The sequence below is a fragment of the Xiphophorus couchianus genome, chromosome 12 (genome assembly GCF_001444195.1).
Source record: "Xiphophorus couchianus chromosome 12, X_couchianus-1.0, whole genome shotgun sequence".
Classification (NCBI taxonomy): domain Eukaryota; kingdom Metazoa; phylum Chordata; class Actinopteri; order Cyprinodontiformes; family Poeciliidae; genus Xiphophorus; species Xiphophorus couchianus.
In genome coordinates this window covers 11,915,581-11,938,612 of record NC_040239.1, presented here as the reverse complement: position 1 = coordinate 11,938,612, position 23,032 = coordinate 11,915,581, and the positions used below count along the sequence as shown (strand labels likewise).

Sequence of the window (23,032 nt, the reverse complement as noted above, 5' to 3'; positions counted from 1 at the left end):
AATAGTGCTTTGAAGACTGTTTGAGATGACCAGGTATGACCAACAATTCATTTTTAAAATGAGTGCAGTTTCTCTCCATACAGAAGGAAGCCTTTAACACAGGCTGAAATCTCAAGTTGGAAGTTAGATACCAACTTCAGTACAGTTGGTCACCTGAGGTGAATAACAATATTATTCTATAGGTGCCCATTTGCAATGATTGGACCTGCAAATAAGCTGTAGAAGACTCATTTTGGTGCAAAAAACTTGATGATTTTTAATATTTCGTTTTATGGGCCCCTAGGCAGTGCCGTTCTGGGTGGAGAGTCTCACCACCTAAATCAAAACGTGACACTTCCTTTTTTTTGCTTAAGGTCTAACCATTTGTTTTTTAAGTGTGTTTCTCACCGGGGTGTCAGGACAGTAGAGACACAGATATAGTGTCCGGTTGCACTCCGGGCCCCAGCACAATTCCTCTACTCCCTTCAGTCAGATGTCTATTTTTGGCGTGAGGCTCAGCTGATTGTAACACTGAAAGCTCAGTCCCTCCCTGATTTTTTCCTCTCCTCTTGTTGTCAGTTGTTCATTCTTATTAGGAAAAGAGGGAGGTTTGCAGTTGGATAGAGGGATGCTCCTCTCTTGGCTTAAGTTGTCAAGGTGAAAATAAACTTTTTCGTTCTCCTCCTCAGCTGTAAGCAGCCACCTGGACTCCACAATTTTTTGTTTTCCAACTTTAATTTTTTTTTTTTTACTTCGTGATCGGTTATTCCCAGCCGCCTGCTTCAGCCCCGCTGGGTCGCGATAGAAAACAAGAAGGAGGATGGAGACGAGCCCCATCCCGGTGGTGACGGTCCAAACCGCTCCCTTTGAGGACCAGCGGCCCGGCACCAACGGGCTGCGGAGGAAGACTGCGGTGTTTGAGGGGAAGAAGAACTACCTGCAGAACTACATCCAGAGCCTCCTGTCCTCCATCGACCTGCGGGACAGACAGGGCTGCACCATGGTGGTGGGCAGCGACGGTCGCTACTTCAGCCGGGCTGCCATCGAGGTGATAGTGCAGATGGCAGCTGCCAATGGGGTAAGGAGAGCTGGAGAAGTTCACTAAATATTAGACGTCATTTGGGCGTGCAGTACTTAAGTCATTTGGTCCAAAGTTTAAACTATGTCCCACCTAATTGTTGGCTCTACGTTTTTTTTAAGCAGCACATAAGAATAAGTTGTGTTCTAATATCTGGCTAATATCCAATAAATGAATAAAGCAGGGACGTCTCCAACGCCCAAAGGCAAATATTTAGAAAAAAAAAAAAAATCTAAATGGATTCACACAATCCTGGAGACACCACAACCAATGAAATCCCCCCAAAAGCTATAAAATTAATCAATAAATATAAAGTATAATAATAATAATAATAATAATAATAATAATAATAATAATAATAATAATAAAATGCTATGAAAAGCAATCGCTACACTAAAAGTAAATGAGTAGATTGAGATTATCAGGCTGTGTGTTTTAGTGTTAAAGCACTTTGGCCTGTTGATTGTGTTTATTTTTAGGCTGGAAACATAAATTTTCACACCACCTTTCAGCACATGTCCCACATTGTGTCACAGTTGGTTGGTTCACATTTAGTTACCCTATTTATAATAAATGTGTTCGTTAAGGAATGTGGAGGGGGGAAAAAATACAAAGTAGTGAGTAATGTGAGGTGGAAAGAACATTATTTTTGAAAAAGAAAAAATTACAACCAAAAAAAAAAAAAAAGTGACATATTTATTCTGATAATCCCAAACTGTCATGATCTTGTCTTTGAGTTTTTGGGTTTGTTTCCGTTTCCACTTTTGATCGCTTAGTTGCTTATGCTTATGCCTTATCTTTTGCTCAGTATTTCTCCCTTGGCTATTTTTTTCCTCTTCTCTCTTCATTTTCATTTACCTCCTTTCCTCAACCTTCCTGCTTAGTCTCTCCTCACAGCCTCGTTCTGTTTCCAGTCTTTTCTTCGTCTAGTAATCATCCTTCTCAGTATTTAAGCTCCATATTCTCCTTCACACAGTGCTGGGTTCTTGCTTTTGGTTTGGTTTGTTTTGGTTTCCCTTTGTTGGTCTGGTGACCTGACTCCTTACGTGTTTTTTTTTATTCTTCATTAAATAAGCTTTATCATAATCCTCCTGGCCTACAACTTGGACTTTGGTCTGTCCTCAAACTCAGATTAGATGACACAAATAAAATCTAGCGCAAGAAATTGTAGTAAAAAATTATCTTAATTGTTAAACAGAGTCCTCATCTGTGTAAGTAAATGTCAACATAAATACAACTATTATGTGAAGGTCTCCAAGGTGTCTTAGAGAACACTTACAGAACAAGAAGAAACTTGTAATAACGTCAGCTGTTGATTGCAAAAATATGACGAGAGATTAAGAAAACTCAGAGGAAACTCCCCAAGTTGCTTCCAAAATTCTGTGCTGTGAGAAGTTTACCTTGGACTATTTCCAAAGGAAAAAAAGAGCAAAAGGGAATATAATTTTTTGTTGACATCAGTCCTTATGTTTCTGCTGACCTTGGCCAAATGTCTCCTGATGTCAGCCTTATCAGCACTTCCATCCATCCTGCTCCTTTTCCTGCCTACGTTCGGCCACACCAGCAGCTCGCCCCCGCAGCACAGTTACACCTCTCCACAGCTGAACTGTACACACTGGGGATACCCCTGTCACAGAGTGTGGAAAAGACCCAACTATGAAGCATCACCACTTGGCACACAAACCCAGGCCTTCCATCCCCTTCTAATTTACACTCATAGCTGAGTTCACACCAATTCAGATTTTCACTACCCCAAGCTGTCCTTTATAAAATCAATTTTTTTTCTCAGGAGGATGAATTTCTTTGTGCTGAGGGCACTCTTATTTAGAGCGGCTGATGTGCAGGATGTAGGTATTAGCACTTTATAAGTAGCATGCAAAGTATAAATAGTGAGTGTGGCCTTGATATTTTTGCACCCACTTGGGTGGAGATCATTTACTTGATAAAGCTAACTGTAAATTAGTCCCTGTAAAGTGATACAATTTTGGGAGCTCTTTCTTTTTAACCTTTTTGGGTCAAAACAGAGATTTTTATGTAAATATATATATTATAGAGTGCCTTCTTAAAATGTTAACAGTAGATTTTTCAAATGTTGTCATATTGCAACTACAAAACTTTTATTGTATTTTTAGTGACAGACCAACAAAGTAGGTCATAATTGAGAAGTGGAGAGAAAGAGATAAAACCAGCTGTTTTCCGAAGACGTTAGAGGTTTGTTAGAGAGCATGAGTTAAGAAATGGTATCATCTGCAGACAGGTCTGGGGTAAAGTTCTGAAAAATCTATTTGTGTTTGATCCATCACTTATCAAGACTTTGGCATCAGTCTGAACTGACATGTTGGTCAAGGAAACCATTAACCAGAAAAGCGGCCACAAGGACCATAGTAACTCTGGAGGAAATAAAGAGATCCACAACTTTGGTGGATGAATCTCATGACAGGACATTTGGAAGAGCAGCAAGAAGAAAGCAGTTGTTGAACGAAAATTGGTCATGGTTTGTCACAAGTGATGAAGAGGATACAGCAAATATAAGGAGTGTTCTGGTCAAAGGCATGCAAAACAAATGTTTTATTGAAAAACTACCGCTGTCCATCCACCCTGGACACAAAATCATACTATGATGCATGTTGGTGGGTATTAATCATGCAAACCACATTTATTTTTGTTATTTGAAAAAAAAATAGTTTGAAAGTATGTTTCATTTTCCTTCTGCTTCCTATTTATGCATAAATTTGTGGTGGTCTTTGTAAAATCTCAACAAGAAATGTCTAGAAATATTGTTATAAAAAAAAACTTCCCCACTCCTTCCTTCCTTGCCTCTCACATTTCTATCTTCATTTTCTTTTATTTCACATCAATTAAAAAAACTCATTGAAAATACATATTTATAATTTCAATGTTCTATGGACCACTTTGATGTCTATCTCATAAAATCCCCTCAAAATACAGTGAAGTTCGAGATTGTAGCGCAACAAAATCTGGAAGTGTTCAAGGGGATGAGCGGTTCTCAAAGTGCTGTATAACAAGTAAAATTAAGATGTTTTTTTTTCTAATGGCCATCTTTTCCATTCAGATTGGTCGTCTGGTAATCGGTCTCAATGGCCTTCTTTCCACACCTGCTGTGTCATGCATCATAAGGAAAATCAAGGCAATTGGTGGAATTATTCTCACGGCGAGCCACAACCCCGGAGGTCCTGGCGGAGACTTTGGAATTAAGTTCAACGTGGCTAACGGAGGTAGAGACTTTGCATTTGTTTTGGACATCAGAAGTTGTTGAAATCATTGGTTTTTGGGTGTTAAGTTGAATCAAAATTTTGCCTGGAAGGGCCGTCTACTGACACGGTGATGGAGAGAATCTCTCAGGTGAGTCGGACTCTGGAGGAGTATGCCATCTGCCCAGAACTGCGCATTGATCTCTCAAGGCTTGGAAGACAAGAGTTTGATCTTGAGAACAAGTTCAAACCTTTTAGAGGTACAAAGCTCATGCATGATGTGCAAATATATACTCCTCTAAGTGGAATAATATATATTTGAGATAAGTCAGAAATCAATTCTGCACAGTCCTACATAGTTTCCTCTGTCTTTACAGTGGAGATTGTAGACTCAGTTGAAGTCTACCTCCAAATGCTGCGAAACATCTTTGACTTTTCTGCCATTAAAAGTCTCCTCACAGGACCAGATCAGCTGAAGATACACATAGATGCCATGAATGGAGGTGAGTTAGGCACCCAGTGTAATAAATTTTACAATGAAGCGAGATAATTTCACTAGTTGCTTTACATATTCCCTATGTTGGTTGGCATAGTGATGGGTCCCTATGTAAGAAGGATTCTGTGCGACGAGCTTGGGGCACCGGCCAATTCTGCTGTCAACTGCGTCCCCCTAGAGGACTTTGGTGGTCGACCACCGGAGCCTAACCTGACCTACGCCACCTCTCTGGTAGACGCTATGAAAGGGGGCGAGTTTGGATTTGGAGCGGCATTTGATGCAGATGGGGTAAGGTGTTCATATCAGCACTCCAACTTGTTGGCTTCTAAATCAGCTGCAGGCCTGATAGTGATCAGACTTGACTATTTTAAGTCAGACAGAGACAGGAATCACTTTCACATTGCCTCCAGGTCTAAATCAGAAATTAATGCTTATTTTTAATTGTTTGCTTGTTCATAAAGGCAGAAAAACCAATGAGGGTTTGTCAATAATAATGCAAAAATTTGTTCTGTTCATCACATCGTAATGAAATTTCTATCTATGCCGTTTATTATTCAAAGATCTGACAGGGTGACTGCTCCTTCATTAGACTTTTCTGTTTTATTGAAATGTACCTGTTGTTTCCCCTAACATGCCCCGCATGGAGGAATACAGAGTCATATCTCATTCTTAGCTTTATACAAGCCTGTGTTTAATGAGCAGAGAGTGAATGGTATAAATAAATGGAGGGAATATTTTCAGTTACATGTTTGGTGAGTTAGTAAGTATTTCTGGCAGTCAGATGGCTTGCCCAGGCCATACCTAAAATACGCTTCAGAAGGAGCAAGTTTCATAGTACAGAATTAGTGTCTGAGCATCAAAGACCTTATCTGTTTGTTGATGATTCGTTTTTTATGCGTATAATTTTTGCCGTTTTTGTTTAAAAGAAGTTAAAAGATAATATGTATTATCTAAATGTGACTCCTAATTTTCTGCATGATGTGTCTGTACCAGGACCGGTACATGATCCTCGGAGAAAACGGCTTCTTTGTGAACCCTTCGGACTCAGTTGCAGTCATAGCTGCGAACCTCTCCACCATCCCTTATTTCAGACAACATGGCGCCAGAGGCTTTGCTAGGAGTATGGCCACCAGCGCAGCCCTCGACAGGTACAGCAAACACACAAACCCACACTAAGGAAGGAGTCGTCTGAGGATACAATGACTTTTTACACGAACTCTTAAGAAGCTCGAAATCTGAAAAAGAGATACTCACCATGTTGAGTTCACATAAAAATCCTTTTCCTACAAACCCTTGATTTTATTTCTGTCCATAAATACTGCCTGTCATTTAAAACAAGAGTCGAGCAAAGAGTGCTGAGTAAACGCATGCGATGAAGCTAAAGTTATCCCCATTAATGTTTTTCTCAGCCGGAGAAGTCCCAGAGGAGCTCTCCTCTGAGTGCTGCCTGTCGAAAACAGGTTGTTATAGAGTTAACTAATCAGAATGGATACAAGTCAGACAGTCAGACCTATAAATATATTCACAAAACAGTGTTTCTAACAAGATTAGTTGAAATCTAATTTACTGACTGCAAACTGTACAAAAAATCTTAGTCTTTGTCATTTAAAACTGTGATGAGTGGCCGATGTTCTGCAATTAAATGTAGATACCACCTCAACTCTTACTGAGAATTTTTAACAAGAACTTTAGATCATGTCCTGCTTTAATACAAACGTCCTGTCCCTGTCAGCAAGACCATATTTAATCTTATCCTTTTGTGTTTGGTGGACCTTCATATTTATGAAATACCTGAAAAGCTATGCATTTATTTAAAATTTGACCTTTAAAAGCTTCAAAGTGGTTTTAAAGACAGCGTTTGTTGTGCTGAATAAGAAAGAGACAAAAATGAGTAAAAGAAAAATGCTAGCCCATTTTCTCATCTTTGCAATGCCTTTATGCAACTTCTTGTGTACTTCAAAAAGAGAAATATCCCTTAGAATAATTTACCTTGCTTTGCATTGTGCTCTCATAAAGCAGCACATACCTATAGTTTTATACCCACTACACTTGCAACACTCACTTTGCTCAACTCTCAGTTGCACTGCTACCTCTCATGTTCCTAATGTAACACTCAGGGAAAAGTTTGCATGTCTCTGACAAACTCCAGGAAGTGTTGAAATGCCTGGTGGTGTGGTGTGTGCAATGTTGGAGTCAGCCCAAGTGTGAGCCTTTTTAGGATGGTGTCTCTGGGAGTTTCGACTGAGATTTCCCCCCCTGCTCTGTGTTTCTGGCTAGTCAAGCACAGTGTTGTAGAAACGCAACCGGGTGCATTCTGTATGCAATTGTTTGTATTTTGAAAAATGTACAGTCATATTCAAGAAATGTAAGGAATTTATCAGCTGAAAAGGTGACATGTTTTTCCAGCTATATTAACCCCTATGGGGATGACTATGTTTGTGTCATTCTTGACACAAACTGAAAAAGAAACAGCTGATACAGTCATGGAGGAGAGGACAGCAGTATGTACATTTTGAAGAAAACGTCTGCTTGTCCTAACTTCAAGAATGTAGGGATGGACTGAGTCACTGGCATGGATTTTCAACTGGCATTATTAAATTAAATTACCTACATGACATTTGGTTGTTTGCAGTGGCTTTATCATTAAAAAAATACACATGGAGTTTAAGAGCTACTTAGACTATTCCTGGAACCATTCATTTTTATCCGATCAGACCGGTAAACTATTCTGCTACAAAGACTCCCTGTGGGTTTGTCATTTAAAAAGCACCTTATTGTCATGAATTGTGATGGTGTGAGGTGGTGAGGCAGACGCAAATGACCCAGGTAGATGAGAGAAAATGATTTTTAATAATGAAGTCCAAAAAGTCCACAAAACCAAGCAGCACCACTGAGCGGAAGCCAGGGCTCAACGTCAGTAGCAAACAGGCTAAATGCAAAACAGACTGGTGCACACGACACTGAATTAACAAGGACCCGACGAGGAACAAGGAACACAGGTGGGGTTAAACACACAGGGAGTAATCACAGAAACAAGACACACCTGGGAATGATCAAGGGGCGACAGGACGGCACAGAGACTCAGAAAAACTCAAGACACATAGAAAAACACAGATCCTGACACTTATGCCCACCGTATGGTGAAGAATGTGTGATACTCTCTTCCAAACTGTATTGTTAGAGTTCTCTGTGTTATCAACTCATGAAACCATTGAAAACTTGAAAATGTTTCCTTGTTTTGTTTGTCAACAGAAGTGTGGGCAATATTGTCTTAAGCTGGACATTCCTTTAGAATTAATTAAAAGACAAGACACAGGAGCTGCAAAAACTTCCTGATAATCCAGGTTCTCTGCATGTGACAACAACCAGCTGTTCAAATATCTGGCCTAGGGAGTGTGGCTGTAAAATAAAACACTTTTCTTATAAAGAAAACATCCAGGCCTGACTAAAAACCTCCCAAAGCCTTGATTCAGTCATGGTCTGATTGAATCAAACTTGAACTTTTGGCTATTATTCTAAAATGTATTGTCAGCACAAAAAGCAACACTGTACATCTGCAAAGGAATAATATGAACACAGTGAAAAATGGTGAGAGCAGCATTGTGATGGAAGTACCACTTTTTTGGTTAAAATTGATGAACAGTTTTTGATTTCCTGCCAGATCTGACCCAAAACCTTTGATTTATTTTATTCTTCAACTTTGCAGTGTGACCAAGCATTATTTTTTTTAAGTAAATCAATAACATAACCACAAGAAAATAAGTTTTGAAATGGTGTAGCCTGAGATCAAGAACTATATCTGGAAGATCTGTAGGGTGACAAAATATTGTTTAAGATTGTGCATGATTATGCATCCTGGTTGTTTTTTTAATCTTTTAGTATTTTCCTTGCAACCAATTTTTTTTGTTTCTGTTTTTGCCTTTGAAAAGATTAATCTGGATCTCATTTCCTACATCACAAAAACTGTGAATTTTAAAAGATGCACGCGCACGTTTGGCAACCACTGTAACAAAATCACACATGACATTTATCTTATTGCATATCCTTTGCTATTGTGGGAAACTAGTTTCAAAATAACGCCAGAGGATTGAATATGTAAATAGAAACCTTCTACTGTTCCTCTTTGGCATACATTGTTTACTCGACTAAAATAGCATGGTGTGTTTGTCAAATACGCTTAAGGTGGTTATACAGCAGATATACCCCTCCCCGCCCTAAAGGCTCACTTGGCTCAAAGGTTCCTGATTTTGGGGCTCTGCAGCAGGACAATATAATCAAGCCACTGTTGAAACCAGAGCAACATAAGAGGTAGTGACAACCCTGAAGATGGTGCTGGAAATGTGTAATAAGATAAGGAACAAGCTACAGCTCCTCTTTCAAGACAAAATTAAGAGCTGTGCCTTCACTCATCAGCTGCTCAAACTGAGCGCACCACAGTGATCGAAGGGGCATGCAGTTACTTTAACTGTGAACTGTTTATGTCCTGGACTTTTTTTCTCAATCAATCAGTGCAGTTATAAGGGCAAAAGAGAATTGATTCTCACACTTTTTGTTGTTGTCTGTAATTTAGCTTGAAAGCCGACCCTCCTGCATTGAGACTCTTGGCTTATTTTGGCCAGTGGACGTGCTATTTAAAACGGCACAGGCTCATCAGAGGGGTCTGTTTGTTTTCTTTTAAGGAATGCCAGGCTTTCCGTTCCAGTGCTTGCATCCCCAGAGGGAGATCAAGCGGGTTTACTCATATTTGGTAATTCATCCCTTCTACTTGTAAACAACTGCACCGAACACTGCAGGGATTTATTTACGTCTAAGATTATTATGCAGATGTTTTCACCACCACTTAAAAACCCTAAAAGCCACCCACATTCAGACATAGTCCAGTAGGTTTTCAAGAACTGACATGTCTACATTTTTGCCCGTTTGGTTGAAACATCTGTTTTGCTGGTTTGAATATTGCTTCAAGAAGTCTTGGAGTAGGCATGAGTGTTTATATTCTGCTGTGATCATAGAGAACGTATCGATGGTGTGTGGGTAGCAACATGTTATCATGTTGATGATAACATTGTACTTTATTATTCCTACTGTAGCCAAACTTTGTTATATTTTATTTTGCCTCCTTGTTTTCTGCTTGAAGTATTGCTCTCTCTCACAGTCTGAAAGAACCACATACATGTCATAAAAATGAAAGCTTCTTTTTAAACATCTTCTTACATTTCTTTGCTTCCGCTGACTTTATTTTTGTACACCAGTATTTCAATTTTATTTAAATGACCACGAATAATTATTTAATTAGCATTATATTTATTTACTGAATTCTGGCACTTTTGAAACTTGATCAACTCTGAATTTTTATTTGACTTAAATTTTGTAATTGGGAAAATTAACCCCAGAAATTTGTCATTTTCTTCTTACAGAAAAAAATATTTCATAGGAAAAACGGTTTGCTGTGGGAAAAGCCCCTGATTCTCCTTTGCCTTTCTTTTCGCACATATTTGACATACACACACACACACACTCACGCACACAAACACACAGCTCACTCCTCATGACCCCATTATAGGATGTATAAACATGCAGGCCCATAATCCCTCTTTTCTTCTGTTCTTTGGTGACTACATACTGTAGCCTGTGTTCAGAGCACATAGAGTGAAAGGTTGACTCATTTTGTTTCTGCAGTGTTTTGCCTTATTAAGTTGTTGGATGAACTGTTGGCAGATAGCTGCTGTCATGCAGCATTTGGTTTGCTTTATTTGAAAGGTCAGAGGATTTGTTTGCAGACTCACCCTTCTGATCTGATAAAAGCAAAGGTACAAACTTTGTTTTTGCTTCTCTCTCTGTGTGTCTCTCTCTTCTGTGCTGTTTGTAGGGTAGCCAAAGCCATGAAGCTGGCCCTTTATGAGACTCCCACAGGCTGGAGGTACTTTGGGAACCTGATGGATTCTGGGCGCTGTTCCCTATGTGGGGAGGAGAGCTTTGGAACTGGTACGATCTAGCACACAAGGACACACTCCGAACATAAAAGGCTCATAAAGAGAGATTTGTGATTGCTAAAATGTCTTGTGCAGTTAAAATAATAAAAACAAAAGCAGAAGCGGACTGTTGAACAGGAAAGAATGGATCATAGATGCAAATCTGTGGATTGGCTTGGAGAATTTGTGAGGTTTTGTGCTTGAGAAATCCCCCTCACCCTCTTTCCTAGTGGATCAACTATTGTCAAGGTGCCTTAAAAACAATCCTACATTTTAGTACTGCACTGACCAGCTTCTACAGAGCTGTTTTTACTTTACTCCAAATGTATTTGTGCAGAAGTCTTCAACCTCTTTTAATCTGATATGTTTTTCATCTAAGGATATAAACTTTCTTGTAAAGTTTCTGAGTTTTGATCAAGAGTTTCGTAGGTTTTCTGAAAGTCTTTTTCCTGCTTTATATTGTTTAATACTACTTCATAAGACATTCTGCATCAGTGGAAACAAAAGATCCAAAGACCCAAGAGTCCAGCATAGGATTAGACTCCAGAAGTGTTTGTTTTTCACTGTTTGCTTTGAGGACAACATTTCAAATTTTTGTTTCACCTGTTTCTCCTTTTATGCATGCTATGTTCTCTATATGGCTTGTGGCAAATACTGAAAAAAGACGATGACATGGCTTTCTTTCAATTATTCTTCATTTTCTTTCCTGTCTGCCAGAATTTTTAGAATGCAATAACTAATAATCCTGTCAATACATTTGGATCCAAAGCTTAGTTTTCCACCAAACTGTGTTACTGCAGTTGGCCAGATGGCTGAATTCTTGTCTTCTCCAATCGGATCATCTTCCACCATTCCTGTGTCCATTACATTTTTAAAAATATATATATTTCAAAGGAGACTTTTATAGCTTAATTTAAGCAGGAACTTTTCTCTTGACTCTATAAGTCAGGTTTGTGGAGTGGAGGTTTAGTCAGTTGACCTTTGTCTACCTGAGCTATTAATCTCTACAGCTCCCTCAGAGTTACATTGGGCCTGTTGGCTGCTTTGCTCCTTTCCCAGGTCACAGTGTAAGTTTTAAGTTGTGTCATACCTTTTACCTTTTTGGTTAATAGATTGAACAGAGGTCTGAGATGTTCAAAACTGACTTCTGAGTTCAATTGACTACGTTAGATTTTACTTAAGGGATCCAAGCAGGGAACACCATGCCACACTTTTCAGATTTGAAAAGCATTTTCCTTACACTTCACAATTATTTTCCTCTTTGTGTTCTTCTACCACATAAGCTCTGAAACATACATTGACATTTGTTATTGTATATTGGGGAAAATGTGCAAATGTTCAAGGTATGTATATGAACACTTTTGCAAAGCACTGTACGGGATCTAATTATCAGAGCAGGAACAGCCAAACGGGCAAGTGATCGTATGTCAGCCTAAGTGTCGTAGCTTTGCTTCTCTTTCAGTCTATTTCAGGTCTAGAGTTGTAAGCAGTACATCCTGGTCGCCTTCAGCCCTGGTCAGAGCACTCTAATAGATGATAGGGCTGTGACCCTGACCGCATGTGTAAATAATCCTCATTCCTCTGCTATAAAAGGAGACAGGGGCTTCGTGAATCACCGCAACATGCCGACAGACCCCCACGGGAAATGTTTTTTAGTAAATGCAAATTCAGAGGCATGTTAACACACTGTAGATGCCAGAAATGATTTTAACTCTAACTTATATTTTAACAATTTAAATTCTTTGCAAATTATGAGCATTGTTGCTGTTGATTTTTGTCATTCTAAATCTGACCCACTAGGGAACATTTCTATTTTTGTCTTTTTCTGGTCCACTCAATTTTATGGATCACAGAGTAAAACTGTGGAGGTAAAAGCAGAAGGATTCTGGGAGGTGAGAACATGAGAGAAGAAAACAGACGGTGGCCGAGTCTGAACTGAAGAAGTGTCGACCGAGATGAGAGGAAAGTAAGCAGAGGAAAGTAAGCAGAGAGTTTGAGAGCCCAGAGGATTTTGGGAGCTCACTCGTTGTCTATCCTTGTAAGGCAAAAAGCTGCGAGAGAGCCCTGCAGAGTGAATCATTAGAGCTGTGCTCCGCTCCCGCTCTTCACTAGAATGAACTGCAACGTTCCTGTACACTGGGATTCTCATTATCCAGGCCTTTGATCTTAAGATAAAAAAAGCAAAACTATTAATGAATCATCTGCTAGAGTTTGTGCAAAAATATTTTCGTCAAAACATTAGAGAAAAGTTATGTTAACATGTTTTTAAGGGCTATCTAGCAGCAGGTGATGAAGGGGCAGAGCTGAGCTAAAAAGAAAATCACTGCAGCAACGCGCGCTCATTAATGAGTGCAGCTGTGCTTTGAGGATACAGATCTTCAATCTGTTTTACAGGGTGACCCTCTTTGAAAGTGAGCGACAGACAAAAGGGTAGACAGACAGTAAAGCTGGGCTTAGATAATCACAACTGTCAGTTTCCTAACAACTGTACGCTGATGGAGCCGGACACAGGGATCAACAGTTCTTCTCATCTTTTCAGTACGTGACGAGGAAAATAACTGTATAGGCTAATTTACAGAGTAGAAGAGACAGAAAGATGCTTTTTTTCTGTTCACAGATGCAATGAACTTAGAAAGACACCCATAAACATTGGAGTCCTTTTCCCACTTCTAGCTCTAGCATGGAAACATTACTGTCACATTCTTAACCTTTGAGATACCTTTATGGTGCAGCTGTCTCTGTTGAAAGCCTTCTTGTGAAAGAGACTTTGGGGGTGATCTTCTTCTTGGTGTGTGTGAATGTCTGTATCTAGTGGAAGCAGCAGACCTTGCTTGTGTTGGCATGTTCGGCATTGTCTTTTGCCACTCTTTGTAACTCCCAACAGAGACCGATTATGGGTAAATTTGCCCCTCACCATTTTGACTAAGTCCATGTTCAGCATTCTGCTATATCAGATGAGACGTATGATTTTAATTGGAAAGAAGCTGCAGGCAGACTAGCCTGACACAGGAAGGTTGTTTATGAACCCTGTCTGTTCTAAGTCAACAAAATGGTTTAGCATTGTTTTACTAAAGTAACCATGGATCTATCACAGACTTTCTCAAAAATGTCAATATTTTTTTCTGTGTCAGTGACCTCAAGCTATATGGAAGTCACCCATACACTGGGCAGTCGAGCACCCTGCAGGGTGCTCATTGTATTAACAATGTTTTAAAGGAATTCATTGGGTGCATTCTTGCTTAAATATTGCCATTTATCTTAATGAGAGTAACATAAGCTGTTTCTCCATAGTTTGCTTAACATCAAGATTATGGGAGACAAATGCTTCTCTTTGGATGCTTTGTCTGAAACCATGCAACAAATTTCTTGAGAAATGTGATATTCTGTTTCCTTTTCTTCCTCAGGTTCTGACCACATTCGTGAGAAAGATGGTCTGTGGTCAGTGTTGGCATGGTTGTCCATCATAGCAGCCAGGAAACAAGGCGTGGAGCAGATTGTCAGGGAACACTGGGCCAGATTTGGACGCAACTACTTCTGCAGGTGATGATCTCTGAAAGACATTCAGTCATCCGTTTCTGAATGCAGTGATAATGTTGTGTTTTCATCTTTCCAGTCAAATTATGAATGCTATAGCAATGACTCAAGAGCAATTCAGTGCATTGTGAACTAAAGTAAATGTTTGCAATTCAAATCCAAAAGGCTAATGTCAGCATTTTAGGTATAGATTTCACATTGAATTCAATTTAATAAAACTTTATTTATCCTAAAGAAAAATTAAATGTTGCATAACTCACATAATCCAAGTATGTTCAAGTTTGTTGTGGCTGGTGGTGCTTTGGCAGAAAGGATCTACAGAACCTAATATGTTCACTGTATTGTAATACTGCTGTTTGCAAATTTTAGCTTAAGCAAGTCATGGTATAAAATCTGCTTTTAGCATATGTTAACGTGTTAGCCATAATGCTAATGTTGCTGCTGTAGGTAATGTTAGCATTTTATGGAAACTGATAGCACAAATGCTACAATCACAATATTAGATGTAATGCTGTCTAAGTTAAAAGGTGAGACTAATGATGGAATATAGGGTTCTGTTGGTTTAATAAAAGGATATTAGTTGATGTTAGCATAGCACATAGCATAACTTAATTCTGTTAGCTCACAGTTTGCTTTTTAATCAGATAATTCTAGTATGTCAGCCATTTTCTTGCTTTTCCAAGGCTATTTTAATAGCAGCATGCTAAGCTGATTTGCTGATGTGTAAAATTTATAGCTAAAAATCTTGATTTTTGGTTGCTATTGATAGCATGATCTCTGACTTAAAACAGAATTGCTCGGCCAAGCTCACTACCAAAGCCCCTGTCATCCTTTTTTTTTAAGTAACCATGCTTTCCATTCTCCTACCAGCCTGTTGGCCTACAGTAATTAAGTACTGTGGGCCAACATCTCACTTGGATGTAATTTGTCCTTATTTCACCCCTTCCCCTGTGACAGTTTATGCAGAAAGCGTTCCCATTGATAGTTGCTCTAGCTTTGTTCTGCATATTCCCACAGAAGGTTTTTATAAACTGATGAATATTTCCCACAAGACATAAATGGCAAGGACAAATGAGTTAGGATAAGGGCCATGCATGATCATGATTTTTAAAACATCTGTCAGCATTTGGAAAAAAATATAAGTCATTCACCCCCATTAATCATCTCTGAGAATTCAGTTTTTTCAGCCCCCTGAGCCTAGCGATGTCTCATTTGAATATATGTGTCCATTTGTCTGTTTGTGATTTTCAGGTTTGACTATGAAGGCTTGGACCCACGTGCAGCCTTTTACCTGACGAGGGATCTAGAGACCGTAATCTCAGACAAGGCTTTCAGCAATCAGAAGTTTGCTGTTGGAGATCATGTCTACAGCGTGGAGAAGGCAGAGAACTTTGAGTACATTGACCCAGTGGACGGGACAGTCGCTCGGAACCAGGTCAGTGTGAGACAGCTCCAGATGTAGGATGTCGCATGAAAAAATAAGTTGAGATAAAATTGAGGACTGAAGAAATGTAAACTGTAAAAAGTTGCAAACTACAAAAAAAAAAAGAAAACTCCCAAAAATGTTAAAACAAATAATGTTTTATTAAAACCTTAGGTGGTCTTTGGTAAAATACACAAGGTGTGACAATATTTATATGTAACAAAGGGGAAAAAACGTAGCAGTTATCATCTGGTTTTCACTGGATACGGCCTAATATATCCCACCCTAACAGTTGCCATAATGAAAATCTAAACAGTATTATTCGGTTGACCCATCAGTGGTTGTAATGGATACAAATAAGGCTCTTTTAAAGACAGCCACAGAAAGTGCATTTTGTGAATGCCATTATTAACTTCTGTTCTCATCTTAAATAAGCAATAATATATTTTCTAACGTTTTAACCCCTTTTGAAAATAAATAAATAAATAATAAATAAATAAAGTTCTTTATTGACGTATTTCATGAACTTTAAAATGTGAATTGGCAGCATTTCTTTCATACAAAAATTTTTAAACTCGAGAAAATCGGTGATTGTTTTATACAATTAAAACGGAAATCCAGTTGCAAAGGTTGTTCATTCAAAAATCTTTTTTCAATGAAAGTGTCACTAAAAAGGGACATAAACTGCATGTTGAAAACATAGAAATAAAAAGTGGAAAGTGAAATGAAAACTGCATTCATAATACACAACTCGACCACATTTTATGAAGTTTGCGTATATACTGGTAAGGTTTTTGAGAAACAAGATAAAATGTTTAAAAAGCATCTTAAAAAATCTAAATGGGACCAAGAAGGTCTCACACTTGCCCTTCCCACCCTACAGACCACCCACTGCGAGGCTTCGTTTGGATATGCACGTCTTATCTTTAGTTTTAAATCATAAACTTGTCTATATACACACAGCATACAGTTTAGGTCTCCACACACACTGGTAACATGTTTGCTTAGTACAACCTTCCTGTCACAACCCTTTGAACTCACTTGCTGTCTTTCAAGTTTTCACAATCTACTTTTCCCTTTCTTATTACGCAAACAAAGGTGTGATCATTTTTATTTCTTAGAAACTAATGTTACAACAACTAGCATTTACTCAATCTCCTTTCAGCAGGTTTAGTTCCTCCCAACAAGAATATTGTCAACCCACATACACGCACACACTCTGAGCTTTTCAGTTTAGGGTTTCAAAAGCAAAAGCACATCTCAGTATGGATACAGCAGGTCTTGCTACTAGTTAGTCAGTCACCCCGAAATGGTAAATCCCCAGCAACCCAGTCACCCCCTAATGACTCACATTCCTCCCAAGACAAAATTATATCAGCTGTCGTCTCTCTTGCAGGGTCTCCATCACAGAGGGGGGAGGAAGTAGGTGCGCAGAGACAAACGCGTTCGAACAGAAATGTGCCAGACAATGCTTGGAGGATTTACACTGCAGTTGCATGGCAGCATTTCTGTTGTTGGCTACTGAATTCATCTGGCATTGTCTGCATATCAGACAGAGAACGGATGGATTTAAGCCCCTTGATCAGCTGTCTGTTTTTGGGAAATGTGGCACCGACATGTTCATCTTTCAGTTCTCATCTCCACTTTTCTTCAAAAGATAAATTTATAATCAACTTGTCTTAGATGAAAGCATTTGCATTACGCGGGTCAGCTTTTTTTTATGTTTACTTGATTTGTAGTTGTTCACCTGGATGTTTTAAGTTAATCACCATAAGGTTGCAAAATCTCTCAGCAAGTCATTGTAGCTACATGGGTACTAAAAGCAGAGAACACTCTGACTTTCTTTCAACAACTAGATTTTTTGTCCTGCCTCTTAAGTCATAGCATGCATTAGTTAGAGTTGTCAATTGGGTGGACAGCCTGGTCTGGGTATGTGTGCTTCTGTGCCAAACTCTTTCCATTTTCAGATATTGGACTGAGCAGTGCTCTGTGAAGTGTTCAAAGCTAGTTTTTTTTTCTACCTAACCCAGCTTTAGACTTCTCTACAACGTTCTCCCTGAGATGTCTGCTGTGTTCCTTGATCTTTCTGATGCTGCTTGTTCGCTAATGTTCTCTAACAAACCTCTGAGATGTAAACTGAGATTACATGACACACAAGTAGGCTTTATTTACAATTTTTGTGCCTGGTGAAGGGTGCTTTCATACACAATTGGTTGCACTAGATTTTATTTATAGTATCAGGGTAAGGTGGGGAAGACTTCTCAAAATTTTGTCCGTAAAAACACAAAATCCCAATTGAACACATTGAAAGATGTGGTTGTAACATGACAAAATGTGGAAAATCTTGATGGGGTGTGAATATCTTTTGAAAAATCCACATCATTTAAAGACGTAGCCTCTGAGCACTGCAGCAGATCGTGTTTTTAACAAGCATTAGTCTGACGGCCCGCTGATAACTGCTGCTCTATTGTTAGAGATGAGCCGGCACACTCCCAGATACAGACAGACAGGCGGACATCTCTCATTATCACTGACTCTCTTTTAACATTTGCTTCCACTTCCCTCCTAACATCCAGAGTCATGATAAAGGACAGAAACCGGAGTTTTCCAGAGGTTTCTGTTTATCAGCGAAGGGTCTAAAATGTTCTCCCCTCATTGACTGCTTGGAGAGCCCATGTGACTTTTGTTCTAAAAATAATCCATAAAACTGAACTGAACTGTTGTTACATTTTGATGCCTGAGGTGGGGAATATTGTTGACAAATCTTTGAAAAGCTAACAGATGAAATAAAGGTATTCTGTTGTTAAACTTATCAGCACAGAAACAAATGTTGAAGTTCTTACAATTTTCTTTCTCAAATATAGCACTTTAAGTTTATAGTATAGTACTGCATAGTAACTTTATGTTACTATGCAGGGGATATGGTTAACTAACCTATCACAGTAAAATCCTGTTTGCTCAATAGATGACGACAACAAACTACGGGTCACTGAATGTTCTTTTCTCAAAAAAAAAAGAAAAAAAAAAACTGGAGTTAGTTCAGTAGCTCCAAAAAATCTGGCATCATCGTTGAAATTTTTTTAAGACCATATCATTTTAAAATATTGCTGTGTTTAACTGCTGAACATGGTTAAAAATGACTCACTCCCAACAAACGGCACAGTGACAGCGACATCTAGAGGAAATTTGCTTCCAATGCACATCAGGGAGGCAACTGTAAAAATAGATATAAGGAATCCTGGTTAAAGTGCATTTATTTATATATGTTCTGTAAATTGAATTATATACTGTAGCTAACCAAAGAAAATTACCTAAATATTAGTCAGAAAGACTCATTTAAATTAATTGGAAAAAGGTAATGTAAAGGTTCTAATTATTATTATTTTATTCCAGGGTTTAAGGATTATCTTCACCGACTCTTCCCGCCTTGTGTTTCGGATGAGCGGCAGCGGTGGAGGGACGGGTGCCACCATACGCATTTATGCTGAGAGCTTTGAGAGAGACCCTGAGAGACACAGCAGGGAGACTCAGGTAGGGGAGCTGTGTGTTATCTGTTTACACACGCAGAAGGACCTGCGCACACCTCCTGCTTTCACCTGCAACCTGGAACAGGGGCAAACCGCTTTACAACTACTTTGTCTTCATTAAAACCTTTTGTTTTGACTTTAGGATCGTGAACTTTTTTGTCGTGAATGGATCATTAACATTTAAGAGAGTAAGAATTATGCATGAATAAGAAACAAATCACCCATGGATTTATTTGCCATTTATTTATTTATTTATTTTGCTATTCATCTTTTATTTATTCATTTGTTGAAGAGGAGTTAAGCTCCCACCACCGAGGAATAACAGTATTGTGAAATGTTTGGAGGTGTTTATTTGGTATAAAAGCCAGGCTTCTTTCTTTAATTCATTTCAGAGTGAAACAATGATCTCCCTACATATTTACTTTGGGCTTTATTCTCTCTGCAGGTGGTGCTGGGTCCTCTCATTGCCATCGCCCTGAAGATCTCCAACATTCATGAGAGAACAGGACGGCGCGGCCCAAACGTCATCACATGAGTTAAAAGAGAATGAGGGAGATACACACTCACACGCCCACGCCCACACACACGTTATATGCATCTATCATGCCCACACTGATGAATTATACTTATTTCTGCAGCTTCACTTTGCTTGGAACAGTTATTAACCCGAGAATTTGTATTTTTTTTTGTGCTGGAATTTGTCTCTCAAAGACAAAAATGTCACAGCTGCACATCTATGTTCATTTTTGTTCACAATAAAAAGTCAGATATTGATAAACATGAAGCAAATTTAAATGATGCAGTAGCTACATAGTGGAAGCTATAAAAGCAATAAACACAAAAGTGACAACAGAATATCAATGTTTCTTGATTTTTTATATTACACCTTACTCAGTGGAAGCTTATTCGTTTTTACAAGATTGTTTCTTTTTAACTTTTGCTAATATTGAACATTTTACAGTGCACATATAATTTGTTATTACAGATTATAAGTAATTTCTTCACCAAAACGAGAAAGAAAAGTTATAGCTTTCTCATAAATCAACCTTTGTGCACATTCGGATTGTAAGGAAATAAAAACATATTCAAAGTTCCTTGTTGCCCTTTGGCATATTGGGATTTCACTGAAGTGTCCTTATTGCTGGACTTATTTGCTGTGATTGAACAGCTCTTGTTTTCCATCTGAACAGGAAACAAACTGAAGCTGTTGAGCTGTGATAAGAAGTTATGAAGTTTGATCTTTACACCGCTCAGATGAGACGCCAAGAGCAGGACATTATAAACATGTTGATTGCCGTCATTCTGATTTGAGGATAAAGCCAGTGGATTTTCTAAAGGATGTGTCACTCAGCCATACAAACGTTAGCTGTCGGTCCCTACAGGTTATTGCTCCATCTGACTCCTTTATGGTGCCAGGGGTCACTGCTGGCGTTATTGAATGTGTTGCTAATAGTCAAATCCTTTTTTCTAAAAAATGAGTTAGCATGAAAATGATAAGGGACATGGCAAAATGATGTTTTAATATAATCATGTAATTAAAAAAAGTCTTTTTAATCACATTTGTAAAGTTTTTAAAAACATGTTGGCTATGAAGTTCTGGTTACTGTTTCACCTGAATGTTTATGCTGAAGTGAACCGTCAGGCGTTTTGGACCTAAACGACCTGTCTGGTACTCGTGACAGACATAAGCACAGAAATGGTGTGACGTTTGAAGGAGATATAATTAAATAGATAAAATTCATGAGACACTTCCTGAAGTTTCTTAACAAACTCTGCTGAGCTGCGGTGTCCTGTTGACATACTAGTTAATCTTTTCTTTGTTTTTATAATGTTGTGGTTGCAACCTTTGACTTGAATAACTTGACTAAACACAAAATGACTATGACTAAATATAGTCATAGTCATTTTGTGGGACTATTCATTAACAAAATGATCTTTTTTTGCTCCCCAATTTTCCCTTCAGCTGAACTCTGAGAAGAATGATCTGAGTGAGAAGTTTCAGATCATTTCCCTGGATTGCTTGGTTCACCTGGTCTTTTTATGTTTTCTAAAAGCAACGGGTTGAAAACAGTTATCTGTATTGTTACTGAATTTTTTAATAACACTAAGTGCAATCAATAGGAAGAGAGAAAAAGATGAATATGTGTTAAGTATTGTATTTTGTTTTGGGGTGTATTGTTTGTTTTACTTACTCAGAGGTTAGTTTGGTGTAACTTAATTTAGTTGTAGCCTAAATAAGGTAGTTCATTTGTTTTAATTAAAGTAACTTCAGGTTTAACATAAAACAGGATTTATTAAAGACAATTTAACTGTTTTTAGTGTGTTGCAACATAAAAATTTGAAAAATAAATATAAAAACGTTGACAATATTGAGCCTTGATAAAAGACCATCTGAGGAACAAAATATACATTATTACACAAGCAGTACGACAGTGTGCAATATCTTTAGGAAATATTTTGATCTTACTCTGTAAAACGTCTCAAATATAACAGAGGTGTTATTCAGTTCTCTGACTTACTTGTTACACAACCGAACAGTCCAACTTGCACTGAGGATGGACTGCTAAAAGAGCAAAAAAAGCTTTTTGATCCAGAAGCAAAATCATTCAAGTAACTTAAACACACATTTCAGTTTCAACGCAACAGGTTTTTACCCAGTAAAGTCCCAGAAAACCATGTCCACTGAGACCGTGCAGATTGGGTGTTGACACAGCAGCTGATGTCATTTTGCAGTAAAGCAAAGTCACAAAATTAGTGATGACCATAATTTTTTAGGAACCTTCTCCTAGTTAGTAGTCTTTGCTCTTAGGGAGTTGATTAAAAACCCATTTCTCCTTTGGTGTTGGATGGAACATCTCTTCACATGCGTCCATCTATCTGTGTTCAGTATGGACCACCACGCTGTATCGAGGTGGTTGCTCCCAGCTCCACTTGCAGTCTGGACTCTCTGAACTGTTCTGGGTGTACAGTGGAGGTGCAACATCCAAAACCATGGGAATTCCATCAACTGATACAATCGCCTCATGCATGCTGCCTGGACTGACGTAGCAGGGACTCTGGGACTCTTCGTACGAAGGAGGAAAGGTGCTCGGCCTGCTGGAGAGAAGATCCAGGTTCAGATAGAATGGGTTTATCAAAGACATTAACAATTTTAACAATTTTCTTTTACATGCAAGTGTGATCACGTAAAGATTGAGAAAAAAAAAAAATCAGTGCCAGCATTTACAGGCTGCTTCACCTTTCAACTGCGAAGATCTGGATGTCACTGTCATGTCTTCTTCTGTGGTACATCTTGCTCCTCATGGTGTGGCAGAGGCTCCAGAACACCCCGAAGAGCATGGCCAGGAAGCCGAAGGCGATCATGATGTAAACAGGGACCATACTGTGATCAAAGCCTTGCCTGTCCTGCTGGAACACCAGGTAGGCTCCGATGCACGTGAACACAAATCCCACAGAAGGTAAGAACATGCGGGCAAAGGACAACAGCTGTTTCTTCAAATCCATGATTGATTTTCTGAATGTTGCTTCTTCAGTGCAAGTTGGAGATGTCCTCTAAATGACAACGGTGCATTCACATCTCAGATAAATGAATGTGCTCAAAAATGTCTCGGCACCGCTTAGACGCACGTCTCGGTGAGCAGCTATGCCTCCTCAGTTGTAAAAGGAAGTGGCGGTAATGTTCCTCCCAGCTGGGCTGTATATTAACGCAGGGAGGTCACAAGTATGAGAGAGATGTTGTCTGTGGTTTGACAAAAGCACAAGGGGAAATAAACCCAATAACGCTAGTGCTAAAGGCTAAAGTTTGCTGATGATA

The 23,032-nt window shown here is 38.8% G+C and overlaps 2 protein-coding genes across 5 annotated transcripts; one reads left to right on the top strand and one right to left on the bottom strand.

Moving 5' to 3' along the window:
* Nucleotides 1–518: 518 nt before the first annotated feature.
* On the top strand, nt 519–20,073 carry pgm5 (phosphoglucomutase 5). 3 transcript variants are annotated; one of them, XM_028034676.1, is made up of 12 exons: nt 519–636; nt 753–1,057; nt 4,131–4,293; nt 4,383–4,529; nt 4,647–4,772; nt 4,863–5,053; nt 5,759–5,913; nt 10,632–10,747; nt 14,139–14,274; nt 15,520–15,703; nt 19,085–19,222; nt 19,664–20,073. In XM_028034676.1, exons 2-12 carry the CDS (start codon nt 800–802, stop codon nt 19,751–19,753), a joined length of 1,704 nt encoding a protein of 567 aa, XP_027890477.1. In that variant the 5' UTR covers nt 519–636; nt 753–799; the 3' UTR covers nt 19,754–20,073. The 3 variants fall into 3 exon arrangements, with proteins under 3 accessions (XP_027890477.1, XP_027890478.1, XP_027890476.1); XM_028034675.1 differs by having other exon boundaries at nt 533–1,057; XM_028034677.1 differs by lacking the exons at nt 19,085–19,222; nt 19,664–20,073 and adding an exon at nt 17,088–19,012 and having other exon boundaries at nt 524–1,057.
* LOC114155035 (transmembrane protein 252) lies at nt 19,906–22,950 on the bottom strand. 2 transcript variants are annotated; one of them, XM_028034678.1, is made up of 2 exons: nt 22,457–22,950; nt 19,906–22,314 (listed from the first exon to the last, which is right to left on the bottom strand). In XM_028034678.1, the coding sequence occupies exons 1-2, from the start codon at nt 22,720–22,722 to the stop codon at nt 22,092–22,094; spliced, it is 489 nt and encodes a 162-aa protein (XP_027890479.1). In that variant the 5' UTR covers nt 22,723–22,950; the 3' UTR covers nt 19,906–22,091. The 2 variants fall into 2 exon arrangements, with proteins under 2 accessions (XP_027890479.1, XP_027890480.1); XM_028034679.1 differs by having other exon boundaries at nt 19,906–22,311; nt 22,457–22,948.
* Between the last annotated feature and the right edge of the window lie 82 nt (nt 22,951–23,032).